The 23,245-nt window shown below is 35.8% G+C and overlaps 1 protein-coding gene across 4 annotated transcripts in view; it reads left to right on the top strand.

The window, feature by feature from the left end:
- Window positions 1-23,245, top strand: part of COBLL1 (cordon-bleu WH2 repeat protein like 1) — a 75,647-nt gene that overhangs the window by 49,592 nt on the left and 2,810 nt on the right. For 3 of the 4 annotated variants that reach the window (XM_052674481.1, XM_052674478.1, XM_052674480.1), the window contains exons 5-13: window positions 1,312-1,350; window positions 2,181-2,278; window positions 2,422-2,655; window positions 9,128-9,269; window positions 9,857-9,925; window positions 15,090-15,348; window positions 17,731-17,816; window positions 18,396-20,014; window positions 21,573-21,758. In XM_052674481.1, the coding sequence (XP_052530441.1) occupies window positions 1,312-1,350; window positions 2,181-2,278; window positions 2,422-2,655; window positions 9,128-9,269; window positions 9,857-9,925; window positions 15,090-15,348; window positions 17,731-17,816; window positions 18,396-20,014; window positions 21,573-21,758 (2,732 nt within the window). The remainder of the gene's footprint in view (window positions 1-1,311; window positions 1,351-2,180; window positions 2,279-2,421; window positions 2,656-9,127; window positions 9,270-9,856; window positions 9,926-15,089; window positions 15,349-17,730; window positions 17,817-18,395; window positions 20,015-21,572; window positions 21,759-23,245) is intronic. The other variant, XM_052674479.1, reaches the window with a different exon arrangement.

The following is a 23,245-nucleotide window of genomic DNA, read 5'->3' as shown; positions in this document are numbered from 1 at the left end:
TAATTAGATAGTATTTCCATAAGATTTGCTTTGGTGTGAGTGGGTTTGGCTTGGTTTTATTTATTTATTTATTTTTAAAAAAGAAGGAAAGCAACTCGTGAAGAAATTAGTCTCTCACAATTCAGTATGTGCTTAATTGATATGCCACAAAATTGAAACTGGGACAAGTGTACCTTTACTTATCCCAAGAAAGGAGCATAGGTGGCCAAGTACAAAGCATCCTTTAAAAAAAAATCCCTTTTTTTCCCCTGCTTTTTCTCAAAACATACCAGTAATGCTGAATTTCCCTTAGCTTACAGAGAATGTGTAGGATCGTAATACGCTGAGAACAGAAGTATTATAGAAACACAGCTTTGTTCTATAATTTTGAAATATTAGAATACTGTGATAATGCTTTTCAGTGTAATTTGAGCATTGTTTGGTAATTTCTTGTGTAGGTCATGAAGGAACAATAATTATCTTTTTAATTATGGTCCAACAGGAACAGTATTAACTAACTTGCCTATGTTTGTGTACACATTCTATTTCCATTCTATTTCTGGTTTTCACTATAGCTGTAAGACTATCTTTATTTTACCATGATTAAAAATACTTCCCAAAGACCAGTTATATTGAACTGCAGGAGAATGTCAGATTTGGAAATTAGGCCCCTTTTCCATGGAGAAAACCGGAGTATTTTTTTTGTCACAGGGAAAAAAACAAAAACAAAAAATACCAACAAAACCTACTGCTTAACTGTGTTGTTTGAACTACATGCACCCATAGTGAATTATCTTCTTTGTCATCTGACTGCCACTTTCTTCTACAGACTGGCAGTGCTGCCTTTGTGGCATAAACTGCATGTCATTTGAATGAAGTAACAGCCAAAAATCCTTAGGAGAGAATGCAGGAGGGGACACACTTCCCACAAGACAGTTGCCCACTAGGAAGTTCAGACAAACTACAATTCATTCAATACTAAGTAGTTTAGCATTTCCATTTTGCATACAACTTAAAAGCTCTGAATTTTTCACTTTTAATGAAAGTAAATGGTGAGGTGTGCCTTTATATGACAATTTAAATCATGTTTTACTCAGACTATATTTCCATTATATTCATTGCTCTCCATGCAGTCTGCATTGCAGTCTGCATTGTATGCCTTCAGACTCACTGTTAAATTTTATGTTGCATTGAGTGATAAATATATGCATTATTTTCTTCAGTTATTTTTCCTAACATAAGATTCAGCTTGGTTTTCTGTGTTTGTAACTTAAAACTGCATCCTTCATTCCACTGGGTATTTTCTGTCTTTCTTTTTTGTCTGTCTTGTAGCCACATCACCAGTTGACTTAAACTTGCCATCCTTGAAAGGTAGGCCTTACTGAAATAGGCTGTAAAACTGTACAACTTGCATGACGTTATCATTCTCTCCTGTAATAATATCTGCTTAACTGTGACTTCAGCAATCATCTCTGACCTATCATAAATGCATATTAAAAAAAATGTACAAATGTATATACCCAACTATGTATAAAGTATTTTTGTATGATTTTACTTAGATTGCTTCAAAATTTATACTCGTGCTTGCATTCATCCTATCCTGTGGTGTATTGCTACTGCCTTCTGTTTGTTACTGCACTTGCATTCAGTGGGATTTCCTGATGGAAATAAAATCTAGTAAAAATTACAGAAAGACAACCTCTATATTTACAAAATGTCGATGTGAATAAGGGCACGTAAAGCAAGATTTGATTATCTTTACTATGACTGCCATTCCTGTTAGATGCGCAGCACCTACCTGGTCTTTCGGTGGTGTATGCCAACTGGAGGCCTGTACCTGTCCTGCCTTGCTTCACACCATGCTCTGTATTTAAGCTGTTAGGAACTGTGACCTGGGGAGAGCTGATGCTTTTTTCCCTCCCATAGCCTTTTCATATGAGCTGTAGCATTTGACAAGTGGGATGGGCTGGGGTAAGTTCTGGAGGTATTAATAGCAGCTGAAACTCATCTATTCTGAGCTCTGAGAAAGGGTAAGAAACATGTTCCTTTTGCAGCTTTTAGTAGAACTATTAGTATAAGTGATTTGTGGTGAGCTTTGTATATTACACCAGAAGGCTTATGACAGGCAGAGAAGAAGTAAGAATGCAGGAAAAATAATCTCTGCAAAAAATAACATCTAGAACTCTTGTCTTCTATTTTAGACTCCTATCGTGTGTCTGAAAACTCAGATGTTTTAAAAGAGAAAGAAAACAAAGGGTTTTTCAGCTTTTTTCAACGAAGCAAGAAAAAAAGAGAACAAGTAAGATATAAAAGTTCTGCTTATACAAAGTTATAAACATATTCATAGTGATCCATCAATACTGTTGAATGTTTTCCAGAAAGTTTAAGTAACATATATATATATATATATATATATTTTTTTTTTCCCACCCAAATCCCAAGACTGCCAGTGCCCCAGCAACTCCATTAATGAGCAAGCCAAGGCCAACATTTACCACGAGATCTAGCAGTGTTAGCAAGCAGTATGATTCCAACACTCTGCCATCTGAAATGCCGAAAAAACGGAGAGCTCCTCTACCACCTATACCAAATTCTCAGAGTGCCCCCCAGGAACTTGCAGAAGTCAGGACAGAAGCTGGTACTGTGAAATCTAACAGCCTTGACAGAAACGAACAGGTTAGTAGCGTTTCTTTCACTTCTTCTAAAACAAGAAGTTTAGAGCTGATAACATCAATAACCTTGTTATATATCTGCCTTGAAATTAATGCTTGAAATTAGTGAAAAATAAAGCTGTAGTATTTGCTTTTGAAAATTTTAGTTTGAAAATAACTACAGAAATTGGAAGATGTGTTTCTTCTGGTCTCCTTGCCATATATCCAAAGTAGCTGATCTATTTTGAAAAAGCAAAATAAACTTTTTATATCACAGCTGCATAAGCTGTGAGGACTTTCTTGCTCTTCTGGATGAATAATATATGTATGTTTTTTTACTTAAAGTTTACACAGATATTCTCTCTCTCTTTTTTTTTTTTTTTTGTTTTACATGGTCTCATTTTAGCATGTTTTGTAATCGATTTCTTTTCCTGTCATTTTTAATGTTTCAATTATATATGATTAAGAGTAGTTTGTTCATCGTGCTACTTGAAAAAGGTTGAAAAAGGTGAAAATCTTGGGAAGTACTCTTAAGAATCTTGTGCTTCCAGCAAGTTGAAGTTTTATTTTAGTAAAATGGGAATATATTTAATTGAAGCCATGAGGTGCTGGATATATATTAAGTTACCCATATACTCGTTGCACTGCAGAAATTCAGCCAATGGAATTTGGGGAAAAAATGAGACATTATGCAATGTCAAGATATTACCTCTATTGCCAGTTAGGAATTCCATTATCATTTTAAATTGAGAATAATCTTTTTTTTTTCTTGTTTCTTTTTTTTTCTTTAAAACCAGAATCTAAAGATGGTCTTCAGTAAATGAGTTTATCTGCATGCTAGAAAGATAAATTATAGAACTAAATGAAATGCAAGTCTGAGGGATTTATTGTTTATTACACTTGGAAGAAAAAGAAAGAAATTTCAAGCTGTGACTTTGTTTATATGTTGATTTGATTGTTTACTGTTGCACAGGACCACAAGAGAGCACTGTTTAACATACATTCTGAATTTGCGTATTCTATCTTGCTGAAAAGTTTTAACATTAAGAGACAACTGTTTCTTTTTGTATTCTAATAAAAGGAACTTCAGGGGAAAAAAAATTCTGTTGGTTTTGAATCTGTCACTCCATGAAATAACTTGGATTTATTATTTCATACTGACATTTTTTATTAATCTAAAGTGATTTGACAGAAATTGAATAACTCATGAAAAGGATTCCTTTGAAATGACTCCTTTTTAATTCTGATTTGTTATTACTTTTTTTTTGTGTATTGCAAAGCTTGGGACCTACGTGTATGTGAAGATTTGCTGTAGTTTGAATTTTATTAATTCATGTAAGATTTCTTTTTGCTATCTATAAGAGCTGCTCCTAAATTAGTGCTTCCTATTTTATTATGTTGATCAGCAACCTCAGAGGTGGGTGTTGGTGTTATGGCAGTAGAAACTGAATCTTTCTGTTGCTATTCCATAATGTTTTGTGGCTACGCAACAAATGGCAGCAGAGGGGCAGTTTGGCAGAATAGCATCTGATATGGAAGTGCATATGAAGCAAAGGTGTGTCATATAATTCCTCCATGAGGGAAAAAAATTGCACCCATTGGCAGTCATTATCTCTTGCTGTACATTTATGTAAACCAGACAGTGGATGTGAGCACAGTGAGGTGATGAGTGGTACGTTTCAGCAGTGGGAATTGTGATGATAAAGGCAACCCATGTTTTGGCAGCCATGCGCAGTTGTCACACCATGAAATGAAGAGCATCTTGATATGCTCATCAATGAAAATTGGTGGACTGTGACCGGGGAACTGTTTATGGAACTGAATATCAACTTCAGTGCAATTGGAAACAACAATGACAATGCTGGAATGTTGCAAAGATTGCACCAGGTGGGTTCCACAGATGCTCCTGGCGGAAGAGAAAGAATATCATCTGCAAGTCTGTCAGGACCTACTGAACAATATGAGGCTGAATGTGATAGTTCCCTGGATTTTGCATTGTTAACCTTTGCTGAGATGTGGTAACACCAATATGAGCCAGAGTCAAAACAGCAGTCCATAAATTGGCAATGTGTGAATTTCCTGTTGAATAAAAAGTTCAAGATGCAGCCCTCAGTGGGTAAGGTGATGTGCTTTGGGATTGGTAAGGTGTGATTCTTCCAGATTTCCTGCATCTCAGACAAACTCTCAACTCTGACCTCTGCATCATGATGCTAACTAAGCTGAAGGCTTGAACTTCATAGTCAGGCCAGAGAAAACAACAACCTTTCTCTTGCAAAACAATAACAGGCCTCGTACCAGTTTGAAGACCATGGAACGTATTGTCAATCTTGGCTGGACTGTCCTACTATACCTGCCACATAGTCCAGATTTAGTGCTTTCTGACTTCCTTCTGTTTATGCCAAAGAAGAATGGACTGCACGGGCAACATTTTCCTAGCAGAAATGCCCTCATAGCAGCTGTGGAACAATGGGTCACATCCAAGAAGGCAGATTGAAATATCAGTTTTATCATGATAAACTGTTTGCCTGGTCTTGATAGCAACATGCCGAAGTAGTAGCATTAGACAGCTGTGAAATGAGCCAACTTTAAGGGAATGGTGTTCTCACTGTTGTCTTTCTGCATATTCACAGTGTATTGTAGTCCAATTTCTCATGATAAAAAAAAAAAAAAGGGTTTTAATGTTTACTTCCTTCACCTTCTTTGCTTCTCTTAAAAAAAGAAACTGCTTTCTCTTTACATGAACAGTTGCACTCTGACATGAAAATAAGATTTTTTTTTTTCCACCTCAGTTTCAGAATGATTACCAAAGTAGTTTTTGAAGATGTTTTCTTACTTTTAGGTGAGAAATTAGTATGATGGCTGTAAGGCTGTAGATTATACAATTTAGGGTAGCATGAGTTGTTCATTCTTTGCAAGTTGCAGAAGATGACTACTACAGCTTAAATATGTATTTTTGTCCAGTAATTCCAATGTTAAATCAAAATGGAAAACCTCTCCCTTATATACTGGTTCTAATTTTGGGCAAGGTGGCTCTTGCCAGAAATATGTTTAGAGCAAGCTAGTTTAAACATATATGCAGTCTGTCTATCTTCTGTTTTCATAAAAGTGGACGCGGTATTCTAGTAATAGCTATTTTTTAAAAGAAAAGCATTTCTTTTAAGTTGCTATTTTTCCTCCAAATGCTTTATTTATAGAAAGTAAATAGTGATATATTTGTATTTCTTTTTCATGAGTATTTGTCATCTTACACTGTTTCCAGTTACTGTAAAGAAGTATACATAAGCTATGCTTGGATAGGAATGAATGTTTTTAGTCAAAACATGTACGGTTTGAAATGATGGACAGAACAGCACAACTGTAGAAATACAGCTAGCTTTTATTTACTCAACTGTAAATCTCAAAGAAATTGAAATCTCCAGTCTCCCTGTTAGAAAAGAAAGGAAAGGAGGAGTTGGTGGAGTAAAATAAAGGGGTTAGAAAGCAACTAAAGCATAAAGTGTGCCTGAAGAGGTTTATTAGTCACTGTCATGGAACAACTTGGAAGATTGCTAAGGAGGATGAGTTCCATACTTCAGAAGTTAGATCAGAAGCTCAGTAAAACAAGGACACGGCAAGCACCATGAGCGTTAGGAGTACTTCAGTAGAGCCAGTGCTCGCTGTGGGATGGCAGTGCTCTGAGCTGCCCTGTTATCTTTTGCTTAAGTTTGCCTGAAGACCATCTGATACCATTTTGAAATGATTTGGAATTGATGTGGATACTGCATCACCTATGTCTTCTATATAAATACCTGACTTTGTCCCCCTTTTGTTTCATCTACCTCTTGTACTAGCGAGTTTTAGAGCTAGGGAAAAGGTGTATGATTCAGACAAATCATGCAGGCGATGAGTAACGTTGGGTTTTTGTGCAGAACACTGTCTACTGTATTTTTCCTAATATATTCTGACATTCTTCCCCTGTATGGCCTCTTCTAAACATGCTTAACCTTGGAACAAAAGGGGTGCTGGTAATACGAAAATACATACATAGTGACAGTTTTTGCATGGTATGCTTTTAAACACACTGAAAATGCTCCACTCTATTTTTTTCCCCTGTACTTAACGTTTTTCTTCTATCACAGCTGCAAACTATTTTATTTGGCTTTCTTTTGCTTTTTTTAAAATGTTAGAAGGGGTCAGCACCATGTCTGCCATAGCCTAGAGAGGCTGGAACACGGGAAACAATGGTCTCTGTAAGTGTTGGCTTAAGCTGGTGTGGGATTTGGTGCCAAATGCCTCTACATACATTTGAGGCTAAAACTTTTCATGTCCATGCTTGTTTTCTCCAGAATGAGGAAGGTGTACAGTGTGAAAAGTAGAAATGTTCTTCTTGTTGTGGAAGTTAACACAAAAGTGTTCACTCCTGTTTCTCCTTTAATTACTTCAGGGATGCTAACCTAAACTTCAATTAAAGTTCAGCTGATAAAGCAGCTTTAGCTGGTATGACAAATGAATGCCCAGATGTACATTCTAAAACTTTGTCAAATATATCTCAATACCATTATTTTTTTCCATCTGTTTAAAGTACTGTTTTCACATTACAGTTTTTGTTAGGGTTTAAAAGCTCTTAATATTCATATGTTGAATAATTCCTTAGAAAATCTGTTCAGCACTTGAACCGTAACTGGAACATTTAGTACTTTATCGAAATCTCTTTGCAAACCGTTTATTTCTTTGAATGCAAAGGGCAGGAGAGAGGCTTATAAAAATCTTTTAGGAGCATTTGTGCTCTTATGCTGAGAACATTATTCTCACCCCTACACATACACCCTTTCTTATGCAGGTGGAACGCTGGTGACATCTGTTTTACTGAGTGAATGAGCATAGAGCTCCATGCCAGCTGAGTCAGCAGCTGAAGGGAGGCTGTGCAAAGCAGCTGAGGGTGCAGACCTCTGAATGGAGCAGAGGGGCTGCAACTTGGAGAGTAGATACCACAAGGAAAGAAACAGAACCAACCCAATGGCAAGACGGGGATGGTTTAATAATAATAAAACCTTGTTTGTGGAAGTAACATTAAATTTGACATTCCATCCTGCAAAAATTCAGATGCTGAATACTATTAATTTAATCTCCTGTAGAACTGTTTGGGAATGGTGAATGAGAAACTAAATAAAAGTGAAGTTTTCTTCAGCATGAGGCAAACTGTAGTTAAAAGTGGCAGGCAGATTTACAGCTGCTGTCTTTTGGAATTGGAGTGTATTTAGATAACAATTTAAAGATCAGTTGGACTGTTGGAGCATACAAACAGAAGCCTCAGTAGGTACCACATAAGTAATCTTCGTTGATTTCTTTTTTAATGCTTTTGATTATTTGTAAATTAAGAACTCAGTCTTCTGCTATGATAATATGAGGGGATTATTACAGTTGAACATTGGTGGTTAGTATAATTATTTTTATTGTGATTTACTGCAATTTAACATAAATAGATAAGACAGTTTGTCACGGAGTTGACTAGATCAATCTATGTCCGTGACAGGGGCGACAGGCCTCTGCCCTCCCCCCCCACCCCAGTCCCACAGAAATGGGAAGGAAGGAAGGGAGGAAAAGAGCAGCGGCAACAATCTATGGAGGAAAACTTATTTTACTGTAATATTGGAATACAAGATAACAAAATATAATACAATTTAATTGAAATTGGGATTAATAAATCAGACAAGATGAGAGAGAGAGAGTTCCCGGGACCGAGTCAAACCTGAAAAGCTTGGAACGGCCAGGAAAGCGCCTCCAGCACCCACTGCCAGGCAGCAAGAGAGCGCCCCCCACCCGGAAGGGCCAGATTCCATGACTGCTGTAATGTACAGGGATAGGTAGCTGGGATTGGGGCAGTGACACTTTAATGCCCCGTACACTACATGATGTTTTGATGTGGAATACTGAAACCATAAAAAAAAAACAAGACAAAAAACAAAAACATAGAACCATGACACAGTTGTGCTTTCCAATATAACTTGTGAAAGATAGCATTAGAGAAATTTCTACAAAAGTTCAAGTATTTTAAGTAGAGTAACAAAATCCTATTAGTTACATGTCTAGTCTAATTAAGTATGCTGTTGAAGGAACAGGGAAGGAAACACTGTGTAATTTCTGTTGTGTCTAGCTGAAGGAAGCGTTCTTTCATAATTACTTCACCTACTTAGGAGGTTTCTTTGAGTTTTGTAGAATGGCCTTAGTAGGTTATAAAGGAAAAAATTATCTTTTATGTTATACATAATAACTGACTGTTTTTCTGCTGTCTTGCATCTCTATGTATATATTCAGTTTCTCTAGAAAGTACTGTTTTAGTTCATTATTTTATTTTTAAATTGAAGTAAAAAAGTGAGAAACCATCATATGTTTGGTAATAGGTGGACACTCTCTCTTGTCCAAATATATATTAAAAATACTTACGGAGAATAATGACAAGAGCTATTTTTCTGTCTTTCATTACTAATAATCATTTTCCACCATGTCTACCTTCATAGGCCCCTTCGGGATTAGTAAGAAAAGGTTCTCTGCCGCTCAGTGACACAGCTTCTGTGAACTCTCTACGGAGGATGAAGCGCAAAGCACCCTCACCACCCTCTAGAACACCAGAAGATCAAAGTGAAAGCAGTAATGAGACTGGTAATCTTTTTATACTCTTTAATTAGGAGGCAACAGAAGGCATGGCAATTTGGCTAAACATTAAAGAAACACTGCCCAATAAGATAAGAACTTTAAGTAAAAATATGAGTGTTAAAGATCTTTGGATTTTAGGGAAATAGTAATGCTACTTTATGAGTTTGACTGATGTAGTGTGAAAAACACAAGTTTTAGGGCATACAGATTAGTATCAAATATGCACACTCACCCAATTAGTTATTGTTAACTATAGCAATTGTTTTTGTGTTACACATATGAGGAGAGAAGATTTGCTTCTCTGCATCAGAGAGGGATTAATAGAGGGGCCTAATTAATAGGAAATGGGCCAAGAAGGAAAAATTTTGTTCTTGACTTTTATAATTCTTTCATTTGATGAAAAAGTCAACTCTCTGAGGTTCAAAAATACCTAAGGTGTAATATTAAAAAACCTGGGAAATATGATAACAAGCACTGGTTACTTAAGAGAAGGTGCATTTCTTGAAGTACTCAGCAGTCTGTAAGATATTAGTTTAACATAGAAATGGAGGGACGATACTTGTTACCTGACGTGTTGTATTTTACTTCTTCAGTAACAGAGTCAACAGAATCAGTCCTTACTGAAGTGGAAGGAAGAGCTGGTGAAATGCAGTCTGAAACAGGTTGGCTTTTTTCCAAATGTATCAGTTAAATGTATGTCATAATAAACCGTTGTAAGTCATAATAATAAATTACTATACTGTAGATACAGACATGTAGATAAGTACATACTAACTTCAGTGCTTCAAATCAATTAACTTTTCAATTGAAAGATGAATAGGATTTTCTATAACAAAGATATACAGTAAATTTTGTATTGATTTCTATGCTTCACATTTAAGAAACTAAGCATCCCCTCTTTATCCACAAGACAAGGCAGGAACAAGCTAGAATCTTGGTGACTTTTGTATATCCCATAACAAAACATTCAAAAGCTAAAACACAGTCTTGTTTCCAGAATCCTGTTGTGCTGCCCTTAACATGCACAATCTTAGGGGTAGGAGAAAATTTGTGCTTGTTTTTTGGTTTGCATCTGAACAGCCTTTGAAAACATAAGTTATAAATGTAACTATCAACTGTATGTATACATAGTTCTTTATAAATTATTTCATTTGTTGGGTACTGTAGAAAAATATGATAAGTATAGCTATTCAAAATACAGTTCCTTAGCTGCTGAACAGTATTTTATTGTAAGGTCTTGGTTTTCTTGTTTGTACTACTAAGTACTGCTATTGGGAAGTACAGTTCAGATACAAGGTAGAAGACCTCTAGATCCTTTACAATTTTGTAAAGCATTTAGAATAATCAGTGCCAGCGCAATCTGGAAAAATTAGTCTTCTGTATATTTCACTAAGGATGAAATATATGAACACTAAACATTTGGAACTACATGAGTAGTGTATGAGGTTCTGTTTTAGTTGATAGGCACTCAAGTATAATAGCTTTTCAGTTAGTTCATTGGAATTGTCAGTCAAAATGGTGGTTGGAGTGGTTAAGGAAAAAAACAAAACAAAACATAAATGTACCAAAAGAAGAACAAAAAAATGTCATCTGCTTCCTTAGGTCTCTGGTGAAGGGGAAAAAAAAAAGTAGAAAGATCAGTCATCAGTAAATTTGTGTCACAAATCTCCATTTGTGACATTTAATAGAAACAATAGCAAGCAAACACTTTGAAGAATAAAGTGTGTACTTGATAAATAGAAAGTATTAGCTTCTGTTGTGCATCTGAATTTGAAAACTGTTGAATATTGTTTTTTTAGTTGTAGCAGAAGAAAGGTGGTGAATTATAACTTAGTGAATCATTCTTAATATTTATTACTACTTAGTTTTCTGTGTTCAAAACCTTATTCATCTACGTGGGATGGATCTAACATGAAGAGCAAGGTTATTATTTAATATTAAGCTTTTTTGTTGTTTTCTTGAGCTTGTTTCTGTTTTAAGATAAGTAGATAGAATTTCTTAATTTTCCACAAGTATAATATCTTAAGTGCTGCGCAAATAAGCAGTCTTGAGCTTCTTAGCAATAGCTTGATCACTTTTCCGTAGACTCAGTAACCTGTGTTTGAGGTATTTGATTTCTTGTGATTAAATGTTTATTGTGTAATATAGAAAGAAATGGACAAAAAATAATCATCCTTATTGGGTTTAGAACAGTCTTTGTGAGGCTTGAGATTTAATTCCACAGTTACTGACATTTTGCATTCTCTAGTTCTGTTTGTGGTGTCTTGTATTCTTATAATATCCTCTGCCGAAGACTTAGTGCAATGCATTTTCTTTAATGTAGAGATGGTTACATTGCATTGTCTCATTTCTTTTTTTTTTTTTTTTTTTTTTTTTCCTCATGGGATACTACTGCTCTCTGGTGGCATCTCTGAAACTGTCTACAGGCCTCTTTATAAAGGGTCCTTTTAGTACATGCTGTGAGAACCAGTATTTACCTGCAGCCAAATTAATCTTGCAACTCTTGAGTTAATCCTGGTCTGAAAATTATTTATCAAATTTGGGCACTTTTTAATATAGATAAGATAGAATAGTCAGTATCTCTTCAATTGTTAAATTGGATGTAATTTTAGCATTACATTAACTCAGTAGTTTCCTCTGTTCTTGTTAATACTACTTGAAGTGTCAGGGGTCCAGAAGCATTGAGTTTTTACTCAGCTGTGACTAACATTCTCAAAGCAGTTATGTTGCACGTTTCTCCTTTAGCAAGTAAGGAAATTTAAGTTACGAAAGTAGAGTTACCTTCTGCCCTATAAAGAACCATTATGAGTGTTCAGTAAGGGTTATTTGGTGTCTTAATATTGCATAGCTACCAGCGCTGTGTACGTCAATTGGAACTATGCTGTGTAGTTCAGAATAGGCAACATTTGAAAGCAGACTGCACCTTGACAAAACTGGTATGAAGACATCTAACGGAATAAACATTTAAAGAGAATTAATTTGAACATTTGGAATTATAAAGAACAATTTGTTCTCAGTTATATTTTTTGTTCCCCTTCCCAAAGCTTAATTAATGCTTTTTCTTTTTTCTTTTTTTTTCTAAGGAAAAGGTTAAATTTTTAAAAAGAAAAAAGCTGAAGATTTTCACATGATTTCCCATTAAACAAATCTCTTGGTATAATGTTCTTGGTTACAGATTCTCTTAAACTTTTCAAGGAGTATACGGCTGAGCAAAACCACTGCCAGGTTTACATGATGTAGTCAGGCTTTCTGGCTGTTATTTGCAAGCGTAAAAAGGCTCGAGAGAAATGTCATTCTGTTATCTGTTGTATTCTTACAGACTTAAAGGATACATGCAGTTGGTAATGCAGTCATCAGGTATTCACAGTGCCATTGTGTAGATTTTAACAATGTTCTTTTAGAACTATTTAAAACTCAGTGATTAATGCTCATAGAGAATCAATTGCACAAGACAAAAGTACAGTTTATATTATATACATATTTGCATAGAGAATACATAGGCAATAAGAGTGCAATGTGTATCCGGTGTTGCCAGAAGTAATTCTTAGTGATATGCTGCATATAAAATTCTAAAGAGAGATTTGGAAACAAGTCATAAAATCCAAACTGTTCATCTGCATGATGTAAATGAAGGATGGCTGTTACGTGTCGCGAATGAATTCAGTATATAAACACTTCATTCTGCTGCAGCACTGGCAGCCCAGATCTGCTAGTAATAGTTACAGACTTAAAACTGCTAGATGAAACTAAGCAAGACTAAGCAAGTCTGATACTCTGCTGACAATGCTGTACAAAGGGCACTTCATAAAAAAGTATGTAGGATTGGTTTTTGTTGTTGTTTGGAATTATGCATTTGTAGTTTAGATTTGGAAGTGATCCTAGCACAGCAAGGGATGGACTTTCATGTAAGATGAAAATCGGTAGGATCTCCTACCCAGCCAAGCAAAGTTCCCATCCCATCAGTATAAGAATAGAAATTTAGCGTGCTCACTTCACCTTTATAATTCTTCTTCAGAGCAAGAATGACAGAGATGACTGCATTGATTAGGCATAAAGTCATAGCAACTCCAGAATTATTCTGTTTGTCTTGTTAGAAATCCTGGCTGTGCTTTATTGTATAAGTCAAGATTCCACAATAGGTTCCACAATTAGATTTCAAATAGTTGTGGGTGAGGGAGGAAGGAAAAGGCCCTTACTGGTTGTGAAGTCTGAAGAAATCCCTTTGATATCAACACGTGCTTAAGTAATGTGAAAGGAGATTCACCTGCACCATTTTGCAATCTTTCTCCTCTTTCCTTGGAAATCTAGATCACCTCTGCACTCAGCTCCATGACATTGGTGACAGTGTTTAGTCTGCAGCTGCAAAGCATTTTTACAAGAGAGCACTATGAAAAACTAACTAGAATTAAATAGTAAAATTTTTTACTTCAGTAGTTGCTCTGCAACTGTGGATGAGATCAGTGATGCCACTGCTGAACTCTAGCTAATGACTGTGCTGGAAAAAGAAATGTTTTTGTTCTCAGTGAAGACTTTTTCCAAGTCACATACAGTTCTCTGTTTTTATTTTCTTTCTTCAGTGATACTTCTGTAGAAATACTGGGTCTGCTGAAGGATAATGTTTTGTACAGTAAAATTCATCTAAGATGTTTTTTATTAAAGAAATATGCTTTGGGTTCTGCCCATTTCCAGGATTGCTTGCTTCAAGCTAGTATTTTGTTTTCAATCTTAGCCTTTTTTGCAGTAGGATTGCGCTTTGAAACTTGCTGATTCAGCCCACTGCTAGGCCTCTATCTAATAGGTATTGATGTATGCAAAGCTAACAGGAATACTCTGCTCAGATCAGAGTGCTTTGCTTATATGTGCCTTTATTATTTCCAGTAGCTTTCCATGTCACCATATTGCCATATATAGATGAAATTGTAGTTATGTTGTTTGTTTTTGCAGAATGCGAGTTGCAAAGCTGAGAGGTTAAGTTTATGGTCTACCCACTAATACTTGACAAATGTGAATCAGCATCTTGGTGTAGGAAGATTCCTGGCAGGAAAGGAAAGCCGGAGACAGTCCCTCTGGAAATCAAAAATACTAGATTTATTAGCCTAACATCAGTTGCACTGTCCTGTGTGTCCTAAACCAGTAACTAAACTTTTTAAATTATGGTCTAGCTGAAAATTCCATTATTTTTGTGAATTAATGCTTTTCCATGTATTTTTTTTAATTTTATTTATTTATTTGTTTTGCACAGGACAGTGCACAAGACTCATCTAAATATGTTTTGATATCCTTGGGATGACTGTGGGAAAATTTTGATAGTGGTGAACAAGCTTGTTCAAAACATGGACTAAGTTCAGATTTTTAGTTGGACTAAGTTGATTTTTAGTTCTCTACTGTACTTACTCTGATAAAAAGGAACCATTTATTTTAAACCTCATTGGAGAGCTAACAAAAGCTGTTAGAAATCTGTGTGAAATAAACTGCCTGTCTTCATGGTATTTGTTACATATATTTTTATCCATACTAATTTAGTTCTTGAATTAAACAAAGGAAAACATTATGCAGTAGTTACAGATGCAGAAACAGATGGACAGTGGCATGACAATAATCATATCTTCATCAAAAAGAGATATTTGAAAAAGAACTAATATGAAATTGAAACAGATTCTTTTTATTTTCCTCTTTTTTTTTTTTTTCCTCATCTTCCCTATATTAAGAGAACTCCCATTTTACTAAATCAAACTTCTTAAGCTGGCTTCACAGTTCTTTTTTATCTATACACTGAAGGTGTGTTTCCTTTTTTTTTTTTTTCCTCCCTATTCTTTGTGAGTTTAGGTGCAAGGACCTCAGAATACAGTCTGGAAGAAATTGATGAAAAGGAAGAGATGTGTGTGCAGGAGGGAGAAGAAAATGGAAGTATAGATACCGCTCTCAGGACAGGAGAGTCTACTGCAGCCTTCAGCTCTACAGAGGTACCACTGGAAACTGAAAGAAATGATCGTGCTTCATCAGTTCCTGTTCCTGGCACTGTTTCTGTAGACAACTCACAAAGCTTCAAGGAAGAAAAGCAAGAAAATATGAGCACAGATGGCAAGTAAGTACGCTTTGTGACAAAGAAAGGAGCATTGGAGAAGGAATGGGGGAGGCAAATAAAATGCAGGGTACTGTTTCATTGTGGAGCGTAGAATAGAGAATTGTGAGAAAGGAATGAACTCAGTATGCTTAGCTTTCGTTGTAGCACATATCTGGATGCAGTAATTCATGAAGCATTTCAACATAAATCACAAAATGTTCTGCTGGCTATTCTGGTTAGACCGTCTTCTCGTTACTACTAGAACACCCTGACTCTGGAACAGCTGAACCCATCTCTAAAACATCTAGCATTATTACTAGAGCACTTTGCTGTGGAGGGGAAGGGAATGGAGTGAAGTAGAATGACGTGGATTAATTATCATTTAAAAGTTCATTCATATAGTTGGTGGAAAACAGGTATATTTGCTACGGTGATCTATTGCTCATCTGTTACCTTGCTCTATGTATTTGTTTATTTTTTTTTTCATCTGTTAGCCTCTTGTCTGGATTCATCTGCTCTCAGGAAAAATAAGAATTGATTCATTAGTTTCCTTAACCACTCCTTTTTTCTTTTGGTGATGCTGTAACTTTGCCTTGTAGCATTTTTATTAAACCTCTTTTCTACTTTGCAGGTTCCCAACATGATTTAGTGCCTGGTTCAAATCAGTGTTGATTGTCCTAAGAAGTCCCATTGTGTTATTGTAATTCACTATTTATGTGTTTCCTGGGGCAGCTGAACTGGCTACTGTTCCCGATTTAAATTGCAAGAATTATTTCAGTTATTATACTGAAAACAAAATGTGTGAATGCTATAGTAGCTAGAAACTTTGAAGATAATATAGAAAGCTTTGAATTGAATGTCAAGGGTCTTTCTGTCAATGCAGAGCAAAGTTGGTCTTCGCAAATTCTGTGGTATTCTGTCCTGAGTGCTGTGCCAGTTGTTTGGGTGTGTCTGCTCAGTGAGGAACTACGAGGTGGCTCCTCAGCCAAGCGTCATTTTAAGTTCTCTCTTATTTGCAAATTATCTGAGCTGTGTTACTGTGCCAGTTTGGACAGATGTCATGGGGATATTTTCTCACTCCTCTCCCCTGACTTGTAATAGCCTTTTGTGGCCTATAATACTGTTAAGTATCATCTAGTATGCACTGCACCATAGTTTCAAAGTTCAGAAATCCTTTCCTTCATGAAATATCATAGAGATGGGAATGAGAGCTAATGTTTCTCTGACATTTGTTTATGAAAATCTGGTAATTCAGATGTTTTAAGATAGGTCGGGTGACTTTGATATTCTGACGTTTTGTGACTTTCTTTTCCTTTTTCCTTTTTGGTTTGTTTTTAAACAGTTCAGCCCATTGCAAATGGTTGTCATTCAGTCCCTTAGCTCTGTTCAAGGAAATGAAGATAGGCAAGAGTACAGAGGGCAGGACTGAGCTTTAACTTTCTACCAGCATATTTTGAAAGATTCTGTTTAGCTGCTGTTGGACGTTTACAGTACGTTTTGGACTGTACAGGCAACATGAGGATGGATAATTCATTTTTTGAACTGATTCAAAGCAGATGCTTCATTTAATGACAGTGATTCCTAATGATACATTTGATGTGGCAAATGAATTAGAATCTTCATGATGAAGTATTAGTTACTACAGAAAATAAAAGTATCACAGAGATAAAAGTTTGAAGTTCTGATACTTTTTTTTTTAATGAGAAATTTTAAATGTGCTGGCATTTTTCACTTAACTTTTGAAGTCAAATACTCATTATTTTCTGAAAACAGAAGAGAGTTTTTTGAGCACTTACACAGTTCTTTTGTCCCCTCTGATCATAGAACAAACATTGCATGCATTTGCAAAATGTTTAGTATGCAAGTAAGATATTTTATGCATATTTCTTGAAAGGGACAGAGCATCTTTCATTAGTATTTCAAAAAGTCTGTACTGCACAGTTCATATGCAATTGGTGTCTCGTGCAGCTCCCTGCAGATTATGCTGGAGACAAAAATCAAATATGTTGTAAATGTTGGAGGATGTCCTAAGACTTCACACTAAAAATGTTGTTAAGGAATGATAAGCCATTGCCTTAGTGATTCACTGTAACTTGAGTTTTAACTAGAATGGGGCTTGTTCAGAGTGAACGAATAAACAACAACAACAAAACAACGAGGAAAAGGAAAACTGATCGTGTTATGCATACATGGCAGAGTGAAGAGCTGATGTCATTTTGGTAAAATATCATAGCGGCATTTCCTCTCGCTTAAAAAAAAAATAATAATTCTGTTTAGTACTCCAGTGTTTGGCAGAATGATTTCTCCATCTGTGTTTGGAGAACACTGCCAGTTCTCTTGCATCTTTTCTGTTTACTGAAATGAATGATACCAACATATTTAATGTACTGTTATGCTTTGCAGAGAACTACAGACTCAGATAAGCAGTGACCAAGCTGCATTTGAGATAGACAGGAAGCTTAGAATTTTGGAACAAAATAAAAATTATGGTGAGTAGTTCCTACTTGTTTTATTGAAGAAAACTCTATTCCTTTTAAGACAGTTAAAGAATTGTGATAATAAAATTATTTTCTTTATACTTCCTCTATCTCTGGTGTATCTGAGATGAGGTGATAAGAACTGGTAGCACATTTGTTGTTGTTGTAAAGTTAACAAAACACTTTTGATATTAAAATCATGTAACAGAAGCCACAAAGATGGAACTAAATAAAAATTGCATCTAACTTAATACCGAATAGACTTTGAGTTCACCTTACTGGTTCCTATTACAATCAACCGAAATTTATTGGCACTTTTTAAGATGATCCAGTAGTAGGTTTTTGTAGTAATTCATGCATGACACCAGAAGGCTGATAATAAATGAAGAGTATCCGAGTAAGAAGAGAATTATTCAGCAATATTAGGCAAATATAACTATAGTTTTTAAAAGTAAGTATTAAGGAAAATAATAATAGTAGTGAGGAGCTAGTCCTTGTAGTTAAATTTGTTGGATGTTTGAAACTTAGTGATATAAGTAGGAAGGTTAAACCTTGGCCTTTGTATTAATTTCTGGAATCTTTCTTTTAAAGATCACAGTGATAGAACACTTCTTACAACAAATGAAGAAGGGGGAGAAGAGCAAACAGCAGAAATTAAAGCAGTAGATTTCAGGGAAAGCAAACTTGAAGTTGACAGACTATCAAACTGCCAAGTGTCTAAAAATGACATTGCCATAAGTCATAGGAATTACACTCAACTGATTCCAGGAAAGCAAGATCAGAAAGCAAGTCAAACCAACCTGGACACCGTAAAAACTCAGGATGTTGCAATTCAGACAGGTCCATTGGTTAGCAATTTGGAAAGGACTGTGCAGAAAGAAATGTTTGTCCCCCAAGACTATGAATCATCCACATTCAAAGGAATGGTCCTTCAACACAATACAGACACAAACAACCCTGGTGTTCGGGTGATGCAAGGAATATGTAAGAATGAAGAAACTTCAACAGAAGAAAATCTTCAGAGACAAGAAGTTTCATATGAAAAAACGATACCCATGAAAGATGAAATTCATATTTGTACAAATGGCAGTAATGTTACTTCGCCAGAAACAATTACAAAAACTCCAGATGGGTCTCCTATAAGGGGTTACCCTCTTTATAGACAAGACATGAAACCTAAACCTAAGCCTGCTAATGAAATTACAAGAGATTACATACCAAAAATTGGAATGACTACTTACAAAATTGTGCCTCCTCCAAAATCCTTGGAAACAATGAAGAGCTGGGAATCAGAAGCTAGAGATTGTAAGGATCAAGAGGTAACTGCTTCCAAAAACTCTCTGAAGTATGAAGACGCCAAAGAATTCATCATGCAAACTGAAATTCCTCATCTTCCAAAAAGTACAGGTCACTTACAGACTGGTCTGCAAAATATACCTGCTGCAAAAAATGATCTGCTGCACAGAGTGAACAGCATTTCTGAACATGGGGTGCCATCTGGAGCTAGGGTTACCACTGAGGTCAATCAAATAGAAACAGTGTCTTCTAAACAGCATGTTCCACTAATGCTAAGCTTAAGTAATTCAAATACTTCTTCTGAGACTCAGGAGAAGTCAAATGCACTAAGTCCTACAACTAAGCCTAGTTCTTTTTATCTGCAGATGCAGCGCAGAGTTTCAGGTCATTATGTATCATCTGCAATTGCCAGAAGTACCATTTGTGCTCCTAATTCCATTCAAAATGAAGTTAAAAATACAGAGATGAAAAAAAATATCTCATCACCTGATGAAACTTCTTCATTACATACAACAAGTAGCTCCTCTTCTCCAGCAGATGAAGACAAGGATGATGATGGGAAAAAACTTGAATCCTCCATTTCTCCTGTTAAAAACAATAAACCACCCAGTTTTCCCTCCTGTCAGCCAGCACCATTGAACCTAAAAACTCTAAGAACTTTTGCAGTTCCAAAGCCATACTCCAGTTCGAGGCCATCCCCTTTTGCACTTGCTGTCTCCTCAGCAGTCAAAAGATCACAGTCATTCAATAAAACGCGTACAACCTCTAGCCTGGCACCAAGAGAAGAATTTCCTGTTGAACTCTCATCTGCCTCTTCTACAGCTGAATTCTCCTCAGCTGCCTCCATGCCTCAAGTGAAAAACCCTTCCTTACACAGCATCACGGGAGGGCCACAGTATAGTCTAATGGATAAGGTAAACTTTATTACTAATATATATATATATTTATCAGTGATCCACTGTAATGTCATCTTCAGCAGAGCAGAGGCTTTGGCTTATCTCTGAACTGCTTGCTTATCAGAAAGAGCTGTACTGATACAGTGTGAACAACCTCTGGTGTCTGGGAGTAGCACAGCATTATAATGAAATACTAGAAAAAAGGGAATGCTAGCTAAGATGAAAACAGTCGCATTTTGAGTACTAGAAATAATTACTTCTTGCCATAACTAGCATCTAAAACTTCGAAGAGCAGTGAATTAAACAATCATTTACTTATACTGTATATACCTGTTTTCATGTTCAGAGGGTTTGTGTTTTTTATGGTTTGGTACATTGGTTTCTTTAATTTTGAGTAATGTGATGAGTTTTGGTTCAAGTGATCATGGCAGAAACACTTGAACCAGGTGAGAGAACTGAGTGAGAGAAACTTTAAAAAATAATAATAAAAAAAAAAGTCATAAAAATCCACTAAGGTATTAATGTTGCAAATGTGTAGATGGAAATATACCAAAATTCAGAGAGCCATTTCGAGCTGTTCTGGGAGCTTGACACATCCATAAATCTGTGATGTGTAGATGCTGGCTGTCTTGCATATTCTGTACAGTTCTGCAGTATTCTGACAAGAAGCAGTACTATTCGAAATTCTGTTTTTATAATGACCATTTTCTTCAGGTATGGAAGTTAGAGGCTAATCTTTGTTTGGTAGATTCAAAATACAGTAATGCTTCTCTTCCTTTCTGCTTGCGGTTCAAAACACGTTGACAAACTTTCCAGAGTGGCTTCTTCTGGGATGTTTTATGTCAAATTTAGATTTATTTAGATTTAAATTTAGATTTTTCATTAGTAAAATAAATGTTGTGGTGATTATGGCACTTATCTGGGAATGCTTTATAACTGATCTTTGTTAGAAATTTCAATTTTCAAGCAGTGCTTAATTATGCTACAGTGTGGTGTCAAGGGAACTAAATTTAGGTGGTGACATTTTGGAGTAAAAGCCTGTCAAGTCATCAGGAAAACAACAACAACAACAACAAAACAAAACAAACAAAAAAACAACCAAAAACAAACAAACAAACAAACAAAAAACAATGGATCTCAACCAGTTGTAATGCTTGAATATTTTCCTATTTACTTGAGATATAATTTCAAGTTATAAAATCATGGGTTTTTTGAGTGCTTGATTTATTATTTTTATATTTGTGTTTCCTTTTGGAATGTTTTTTTCCATATCGTATCACTTTGTGGTATCACATGCTCATCTTGAAGGAATTACTTCATCATTTTAATAAGTTTCGTAAGTTCCTTTTGGCTTATATCTTTTTTGTTGCTGCTAAATTGAAGATCTGTTCCCAGAGCTACAGTAGAAATGTGGCTAATACCTGAGAGCTTGAACAAAGCAAATATTATAGTGGCACAGTTTGATATGTGACTTCATGTGAGTTGACTTAGTTTTTTCCTTGCTGCTAATTAGCTAATGAACATTAAAGGATGTTTGTTTGTTTGTTTTTGTCCTTCTCACTTCCTCTGTTTCTAGAAAAGCAGCAATGTGAGCAATAATGAGCAACAGATTCAGGCACAGTCAGGTGCTTCAGCTGACCACTCACGCCCTGTCATTATGAGACAAACCTCAATGCCAGTCCAGCGCTCTGACCCAGAACAGATCCACCAGAGCTTGCTGGCTGCAATCCGCTCTGGAGAAGCCGCTGCCAGATTGAAAAGGGTGAGTTTTCCATCATTGCATCCATAACAATGAACTCATGGTGCATCCTTCAAGATTATCATATTAATGCCTGACACTAAATACAGTTAGCTTGGACATGAAGTGCTGTGAATGGGGTCTTTTAATGGGAAGGGAGGTGGGAGGAGAGTTCAGTTTTGCAGAATGAACTGGTGAATGTATACACAGCTTTGTATGTTCATATATTCAGATAGCACAAATATATGATTTTAAGCACATGCTAAGCAGCTTCATCCTAGACTCAGCTGCAGTCTTTTCTAGTCAGGTAGATAGAAGTTTCGAATATTTGTTTTTTCTAGTTATTAGACTATATCAGTTCCCTAATTCTTAGTAAATGTATTTCAAGCCTCCTCCTTGGCATCATTAGTAAGAGATTTCTCAATATTTTGTCGATAGTCCTGGTAGGACTGTTTTCCTTCACTCCCTCAGGTAAAAAATGATGCTTGGTTTCTGCCTCCTAAGATGCACTCTCACAGGGTAAAATAGTGCAGACTTTAAAAATTTATTGTTTTAGATTTGTAACCAGACAATTTAATGATAGTCTCACACAAAACTCTCTTGACTCAGCATTAATATTTTGCATTCTGTATTGAAGAATAACTTCTCATTGCAGAAACTTAAGTAACTCAGTAGGTTTTGTTTTCCTTCCCTTTCCCACTTGAAACTTGAATAAAAGCAAGTGAAGTGTTGTGAGTGGATGTGAGGGTGTTTTAAAATTATTGTTAATTGAAGTTTTTATTTCCCCTATGATCAAAATATGTCAGTTGATGGGTAGATATTAGAATCGCCTGTTTTAAATACTTGAGATTTTGATTCAGCATTGCACTGTAACAATCTCTCTGACACAGATTTCCTGGTATTTCTATGCTGAATAGGAAAATTGTTTCCTACAAAGGTTATAAAAATGCATAGTTTGTCCACAGCTAGATAAGCATGCTTAACTAGTAGTCAGTAAGAGTGCTACATAATGCGCTGAGCGTTGTTTCTAACCTCTGTATATCACTAACCACAAGCCACTGTAAAAACAGGTTCAGATGAAGCAAATACTGTATTGTTCAGAGGAGCTTAAAAGATCATGTCTCTCTGTTCCATCTGATTTTTTTTTTTCTATACCTATTTGATTGCACAAATACATGTAGGCCACTCTGAAAGTAATGCCTTCTGTTTATTTCTATGGAAACTACAATAGATACAAAGAACACAATAATAGTATCTAATAGAACAAATTCTCATCTACAAAACTCTTATTTTTCAACATAAGTACAACCATTATCTATATGTTTTCACCAGCAATGAACAGGAGCCTATAAGGCTATGCTCGTAATAACCTGCACCAGTGGAGGAGACCCACTGTCACTACTTGCTGAAATGCAGTACCCACAACCTCACTGTGCTCGCATCCACTGTTGGTCTCCATAAATGTTCAGCAAGTTGATGAATGTCAATAGATGCCATTTTTTCTGCGAGGA

This window comes from Tympanuchus pallidicinctus, unplaced genomic scaffold (assembly GCF_026119805.1).
Source record: "Tympanuchus pallidicinctus isolate F22 unplaced genomic scaffold, pur_lepc_1.0 scaffold15, whole genome shotgun sequence".
Classification (NCBI taxonomy): domain Eukaryota; kingdom Metazoa; phylum Chordata; class Aves; order Galliformes; family Phasianidae; genus Tympanuchus; species Tympanuchus pallidicinctus.
The sequence above is the reverse complement of the archived record's forward strand: the minus strand, read 5'-3'. Positions and strand labels throughout refer to the sequence as shown.